This window comes from Octopus sinensis, linkage group LG29, assembly GCF_006345805.1.
Source record: "Octopus sinensis linkage group LG29, ASM634580v1, whole genome shotgun sequence".
In the NCBI taxonomy this organism is placed as follows: Eukaryota; Metazoa; Mollusca; class Cephalopoda; order Octopoda; family Octopodidae; genus Octopus; species Octopus sinensis.
Genome location: NC_043025.1, coordinates 4,497,670 through 4,505,384, shown reverse-complemented (window position 1 = coordinate 4,505,384; position 7,715 = coordinate 4,497,670). Strand labels below are relative to the sequence as shown.

Here is a 7,715-nt window from a genome sequence, read left to right as displayed (position 1 = left end):
CTTCTTATTAGTTTGTTTTTGTTGTTTTATAAGACAGTGTGTGTGTGTGTGTTATGCAAGTCTGTATTTGTGTATGTGTGTATACATTTATGTATGTATATCATATATATTTCATGTGTGCAAGTTCATATAGATGTGTGTGTGTGTGCATGTGTGTGTTGTGTATACACACACACACAGTGTGCAGCATGTATCTGTAGGTATTTTTCTTATATTTCTTTATGCATATGTGTATACATACATACACATATATAATATATATATTATATATATATATATATTATATATATATTATATATATATATATAATATATATATATATATATATATAGAACGCCATAATGGATCATTAGCTCCTACACGCATTTTTTTCTCTCCTTGTTTCTTTTCTGTGTATCTTTCTGTCGAAGAGCGTAGGCTCGAAACGTAAAAGACTGTTCTATTTCTATTCCTGAGCACCATACTAATACATTTGTTTGTTTGTACTCCACCTGCCTTCGTCTTTTGTTATTTTCGTAAACCTTCCTGTTATATATATATATATATGTATGTATATATATATATATATATATCTATATATATAATATAGTATATATATATATATATATATATTTATAAGCGTATAAATTGGAACATTCCAGATCTTAACATATCTTTCTGTCTGTTTGTCCCAAATGTAGAGCAGCTGTACCCTGGAACTCCAGCAGTCACTTGGCCAAAGCTACCAGACCCTTGCTGCCTGCCAGTTGACCTTTCGTGATCTCTTTGAACATCCACCTGGTCGAATACACAGCACAGCATTCCTCATTGGTTTGTTCTACTTCACTATATATACATACATATGGAGGCGCAATGGCCCAGTGGTTAGGGCAGCGGACTTGCAGTCATAGGATCGCGGTTTCGATTCCCAGACCGGGCGTTGTGAGTGTTTATTGAGCGAAAACACCTAAAAGCTCCACGAGGCTCCGGCAGGGGATGGTGGTGATCCCTGCTGTACTCTTTCACCACAACTTTCTCTCTCTCTTACTTCCTGTTTCTGTTGTACCTGTATTTCAAAGGGTGGAGGCGCAATGGCCCAGTGGTTAGGGCAGCGGACTTGCGGTCATAGGATCGCGGTTTCGATTCCCAGACCGGGCGTTGTGAGTGTTTATTGAGCGAAAACACCTAAAAGCTCCACGAGGCTCCGGCAGGGGATGGTGGTGATCCCTGCTGTACTCTTTCACCACAACTTTCTCTCACTCTTACTTCTGTTTCTGTTGTACTGTACTTCAAAGGGCCGGCCTTGTCACTCTCTGTGTCACGCTGAATCCCCGAGAACTACGTTAAGGGTACACGTGTCTGTGGAGTGCTCAGCCACTTACACGTTAATTTCACGAGCAGGACTGTTCCGTTATATCGGATCAACCGGAACTCTCGTCGTCGTAACCGACAGAGTACTTCCAAATATATTTAATTACACATACATCTGCACATCCGTATGTATATATATTATATTTATATATAATCCAAATGATAAGAAGACAAAGAAATCCTTTAACAATTTAAGTGTACACCCTTGATGCAAACCTGATGAAGTGTCACTTTGATGTACATCATGTAAATTTTCGCTTTGTTTTTATGTATAAGCTGGTGTTGCAAGCAGAGTTGATACAGAAACAATTGTAATGACTCATTAAAGCGGTGTTAAAGGATTTCTTCATCTTATTATTTGGATTATAGTTTACTCTTCACCACACTCACACAATGGTTTTACCATCGTGGAACCAGGATTTTCTGCAGCTGAAGAATTTTGGGATGAGACCAGCATCCAACAGGGTTGATAGCCAGGACTTGGGTTGAGTGCTTCTCTGGAAATTCCCTACCTTTATACCCTGCCAGGACCTAAGATATATATTCATCATCATCATCATCATCATCATCATCGTTTAACGTCCGCTTTCCATGCTAGCATGGGTTGGACAGTTCAACTGGGGTCTGGGAAGCCAGAAGGCTGCACCAGGCCCAGTCTGATCTGGCAGTGTTTCTACAGCTGGATGCCCTTCCTAACGCCAACCACTCCGTGAGTGTAGTGGGTGCTTTTTAAGTGCCACCGGCACAGGTGCCAGGCGAGGCTGGCAAACGGCCACAATCGGATGTTGCTTTTTACGTGCCACCGGTACGGAAGCCAGTCGGGGCGGCGCTGGCAACGACCACGTTCGGATGGTTCTCTTATGATTATATATTATTATAGGCATGTAGCCTAGCAGTTAGGCTGTTTGCAGTCATGATCACCAGATCATGGGTTCAATTCTCAGACCGGGTGGCACATTGTGTTCTTAAGCAAAACACTTCCATTTCATGTTGCTCCAATTCCCCTTTCAATCAGTGGGGAATGTTGGCCTGCTTGCTTAGCCAGTGGGGTGGCATCGTTTGAAGGCTAAAACTATGCCTAGCACATTGTGACCAGTGATGTGTAACAACATCTGATAGCCTGGTCAGTCATATGATCACGTGTGATATATACATAAAATAATAAGTAAATGTGATTAAAAAATCCAGGTAGATATCTATGAGGTGGTATCCACTGGTTCCCAAACTAGTTATGTTTAATAAAATTTAACTTATTTATCATCAGCGGTGGTGCCCCAGCATGGCTACGGCCTTCGGGCTAAAACATTTTTAAGGATTTAAGAATCATCTCCTTTGAAATAGTCCCCTTGCTCAGCAATACACCAATCCCAGCATTACTGCTACTTTTGGAATCCAACCTGGAAGTCGTCATTTTCCGTAAACAAGTCAAGGACCTTCTCCGGATTCACTCTGGATCTCGACAACAGTGCTAAAACAGCCACCTCTGAGCTGCGTTTTCATCTTGGGAAAGAGATGGAAGTCTGCAGGTGCTAAATCTGGCAAATAGGGGCAGGTGTGCAGAAAAATTGTTGCCGGCAATATATATACTCTTTTACTTGTTTCAATCATTTGACTGTGGCCATGCTGGAGCACCGCCTTTGGTCGAGCAAATCGACCCCAGGACTTATTCTTTGTAAGCCTAGTACTTATTCTATCAGTCTCTTTTGCCGAACCGCTAAGTGACGGGGACATAAACACACCAGCATCAGTTGTCAAGCAATGCTAGGGAGACAAACACAGACACACAAACATACACACACATACATATATACATATATACGACAGGCTTCTTTCAGTTTCCGTCTACCAAATCCACTCACAAGGCTTTGGTTGGCCCGAGGCTATAGTAGAAGACACTTGCCCAAGATGCCACGCAGTGGAACTGAACCCAGAACCATGTGGTTGGTTAGCAAGCTACTTACCACACAGCCACTCCTGCATATATACAACGAGTTTCTTTCAGTTTCCATCTACCAAATCCACTCACAAGGTAGTCAACCTGAGGCTGTAGTAGCAGACACTTACCCAAGGTGCCACGCAGTGGGACTGAAACAGAACCATATGGTTGGGAAGCAAGCTTCTTACCACACAGCCACTCCTGTGGTTATGTATATATTTTTTCAATGGATTGATGTACCAAATTAATTAAAATTTTAATTAAAAACCTTTCAAGGCAATGCCCTAGCATGGCTGAAACCAGTAAAATATAGAAGATAAAATAATTTATTGTGTTACTTTGCCAGGAATTGAACCTACAAACATGGAGTTGAAATTTGGTAGTGTGGAGTACTGGATTAATCTGCGTCTACCAATGGAACAGGCTGTAAGGTTGTATAAGGTAAGGCAATAACTCATCACTGACATCTGACCTTTAGCCTTTGACTTTTCTTTAGGGGGTCACCTCTTCCTTGCCTTGTTTCAGTCATTAGACTGCGGCTATGCTGGGGCATCGCCTTGGAGAATTTTAGTTGAACGAATCGATCCCTACTGTTTGTTTTACAAGCCCGGTACTTATTCTTTTGGTCTCTTTTTTGCTGAACCACTAAGTTGTAGGGATGTAAACACACCAACACTGGTTGTCAAGCAGTGGTGGAGCACTAACACTGACATAAACACACATCCACGTATGTGTATATTTATGGGTGTATGTGCTTGTATATATATTATGTACATATAATTTAATAAACAATATATATTTTTATGTGCTACTATTAGTTTCATGTGATGAGAGTATGCCAGACTATTTTTTTAATACATCTGGTGTCCTAACACAATCTTCAGGAACTCTATTAAAAAACAAAAACATAAAAACATATATTGTGTTCTTTAAATAATATTTCGCTCTCACCAGATGGAGTGCTGTTTTTTTTGACTGATTTTACCCTCACGGAACAGTACATATATACATATGTATGATTTGTATATGTATATATTTGAAGCTCTGATGAAGCTACAAAATGTTACTCAGGCACGTAGCTATGAGCTCACAGCATCTTATAGCAGAAACAGCTGTAAGCTAAGGAAGATCATTAGATAATAGTTTATTCCTTTGTCATCTCTCTTTCTTATAACTGCTCTGTACTCAACCAAAACTTCATTCTGGATCATACATATGCTGAGTTCTACATTGGTTTATTGGTTTCACAATACCTAAGCAATATATATATATATATATATTATATGTAGAAAAATACAAACTGGGACAAGAACGTAAAACATTTAGAAGACGATACAAAAAACACGGAGGGGACATTCGAAGCCTTCAATCTTCAGTCAAGAACCGAAATTGCTAGGATGATCTGGTTCTTGACTGAAGATTGAAGGCTTCGAATGTCCCGTCCGTGCTTTTTGTATCGTCTTCTAAATGTTTTGCGTTCTTGTTCCAGTTTGTATTTTTCTACATATAATATATATAGTGACGCCCGTACCCTCTTTGGCCTTGTATGTAAGTACATATTCCTATATATATATATATATACATACACACACACATATATATATGTGTGTGTGTGTGTGTATGTAAGTATACATATATATATATATATATATATATATATATATATAATACTCTTTTACTTGTTTCGGTCATTTGACTGTGGCCATGGTGGAGCACCACCTTTAGTCGAGCAAATTGACTCCAGGACTTACTCTTTGTAAGCCTAGTACTTATTCTATCTGTCTCTTATGCTGAGCCGCTAAGTTATGGGGATGTAAACACACCACCATCGGTTGTCAAGCGATGTTGGAGGGACATACACAGACACATAAACATATATACATGCATACATAATATATATATATACATATATACGACGGGCTTCTTTCAGTTTCCGTCTACCAAATCCACTCACAAGGCTTTGGTTGATCTGAGGCTATAGTAGAAGACACTTGCCCAAGGTGCCACCCAGTGGGGCTGAACCCAGAACAATGTGGTTGGAAAACAAGCTTCTTACCATGACGGGCTTCTTTCAGTTTCCGTCTACCAAATCCACTCACAAGGCATTGGTTGATCTGAGGCTATAGAAGAAGACACTTGCCCAAGGTGCCATGTGGTGGAAGTGACTACTACTACTACTACTACTACCACCACCACTACTACCCCACCCCCACCACTACCACAATGACCACCACCACTCTCCCTACCACCACCACCACTACTAGCAATGCCATCACCACAAATTTTGTTTTACTATTTTTTTTTTTTATTGTTGTTGTTTTCACCTACCAGGAAAGGATAAAGGCCCTTGGCTACATTTCTTCCAATGACCGCTCCGCAAAACAGGCTCTCAAGGCCCTGGACAGTCTCGCTGACCAACGACCAGATGGCAACATCAACGAACTCCATGTAAAAATACTCCGTTGTACAAACCTCACCTCACGTAGGAAAGGTAGGCCGTGTGTCCCTTTTTTCTCAATTTTACATTAATCTAATTAGTTGATAGGGAGCAACCAGTGAGGGCTCATGGCCTAGGGGTTGGAGTGTTGTCCTCCCAATCATGAGATCTTAGGTTCAGCTCCTGAACCAGGCGGTGCATTCTGTTCTTGAGCAAAACATTTCATGTATGATGAAGTAGCTCTGCTGTCATCTTGATATTTGAGATGCGGTACACCATGCACCTGGGCAGGTAACATCAGTTTGATGGAGCCAGTGAGCTAATGTACAGCACATGTATTTGATCACTACAGGCACAGTAAAAGGCCCTGGTGCTGGTGCCACGTAAAAAGCACTGATGCTGGTTCCACGTAAAAGGCCCTGGTGCTGGTGCCATGTAAAAAGGCACTGGTGCTGGTGCCATGTAGAAAGCACTGGTGCTGGTTCCATGTAAAAAGGCACTGGAGCTGGTGCCACGTAAAAAGCACTGATGCTGGTTCCACGTAAAAGGCCCTGGTGCTGGTGCCATGTAAAAAGGCACTGGTGCTGGTGCCATGTAGAAAGCACTGGTGCTGGTTCCATGTAAAAAGGCACTGGAGCTGGTGCCACGTAAAAAGCACTGATGCTGGTCCCACGTAAAAAGCACTGATGCTGGTGCCACGTAAAATGCACTGGTGCTGGTGCCACATAAAAATCACTGGTGCTAGTGCCATGTAAAAAGCGCTGGTGCCACATAAAAAGTAATGGTGCTGGTGCCACGTAAAAATCACTGGGGCTGGTGCCACGTAAAAATCACTGGTGCTGGTGCCACGTAAAATGCACTGGTGCTGGTGCCACATAAAAATCACTGGGGCTGGTGCCACGTAAAATGCACTGGTGCTGGTGCCACGTAAAAATCACTGGTGCTGGTGCCACGTAAAATGCACTGGTGTTGGTGCCATGTAAAAAGCGCTGGTCCCACGTAAAAAGTAATGGTGCTGGTGCCACGTAAAAATCACTGGTGCTGGTGCCATGTAAAAAGCATTTGTGCTGGTGCCACACAAAAAGCACTGGTGCGGGTGTCACATAAAACGTATCAGTGCCACATAAGAAGCACTGGTGCTGCTGGTGCCATGAAAAAGGCATTGATGCTGGTGTACCATAAGAAGCGCCCAATACTCTCTGTAAAGTGGTTGGCATTCTCTCCCTTCTCTTCCACACTCTCTTTCACACTCTCTCACCTTCTCTCTCTCTTATACCGTTTAGATGTCCAGCCATCACCTTATTGTGTCTACCAGTTCTTTGACTTCCCTGACCACGATACGGTCATACTACACAGCACCAACAACCCAGAGTTCAACGACCATCGGACCTTCCCTGTCGTCATGAATGCTGCTCTTGATAACTACCTCAGATCTGTGGTGAGTTCACTTTGCTTCTTGTCGGTTGCTGCTGTTGTTGTCGTCGTCGTCTTCTTCTTCTTCTTCTTCTTCTTCTTCTTCTTCTTCTTCTTCTTGATCTTCTTCTTCTTCTTCTTCTTCTTGATCTTCTTCTTCTTTTTCGTCTTCTTGATCTTCTTCTTCTTCTTCTTCTTCTTGATCTTCTTCTTCTTGATCTTCTTCTTCTTGATCTTCTTCTTCTTCTTCTTCTTCTTCTCCTCCTCCTCCTCCTCCTTCTTCTTCTTCTTCTTCTTCTTCTTCTTCCAATCAGGACTCACGCCATTAGCCACAAAGAATAAACCTCAGCCAAGGCAATGCCGACGTTCTCTCAACGATCAGCCAGAAATGATTTTTAAAATGAGAATATCTGAAATAAACTCAACTGCTCTCGCAACCAAGAATACTAAAAATGAGCCTGACCACTCTCAGAAATTAAGTAAAAAAAAAATGGGAAAATAATCCAGAATCCTAGCCTGGTACCTGATTGATCCCAATGGTGGTCATGAAATGTGAAGGTGGCTGTAGAAAATTTAGTA

At 41.7% G+C, this 7,715-nt stretch overlaps 2 protein-coding genes across 5 annotated transcripts in view; both read left to right on the top strand.

Annotated features, from left to right (window-relative positions):
• LOC115226061 (MARVEL domain-containing protein 1-like) overlaps positions 1 to 7,715 on the top strand; it is a 347,770-nt gene that overhangs the window by 245,446 nt on the left and 94,609 nt on the right. The window lies entirely within an intron of this gene.
• Positions 1 to 7,715, top strand: part of LOC115225994 (protein fantom-like) — a 61,725-nt gene that overhangs the window by 38,063 nt on the left and 15,947 nt on the right. For all 3 annotated transcript variants that reach the window (XM_036514898.1, XM_029796968.2, XM_036514897.1), the window contains exons 23-26: positions 681 to 810; positions 3,633 to 3,727; positions 5,618 to 5,777; positions 7,007 to 7,161. In XM_036514898.1, coding sequence (XP_036370791.1) covers positions 681 to 810; positions 3,633 to 3,727; positions 5,618 to 5,777; positions 7,007 to 7,161 — 540 coding nt within the window. The remainder of the gene's footprint in view (positions 1 to 680; positions 811 to 3,632; positions 3,728 to 5,617; positions 5,778 to 7,006; positions 7,162 to 7,715) is intronic.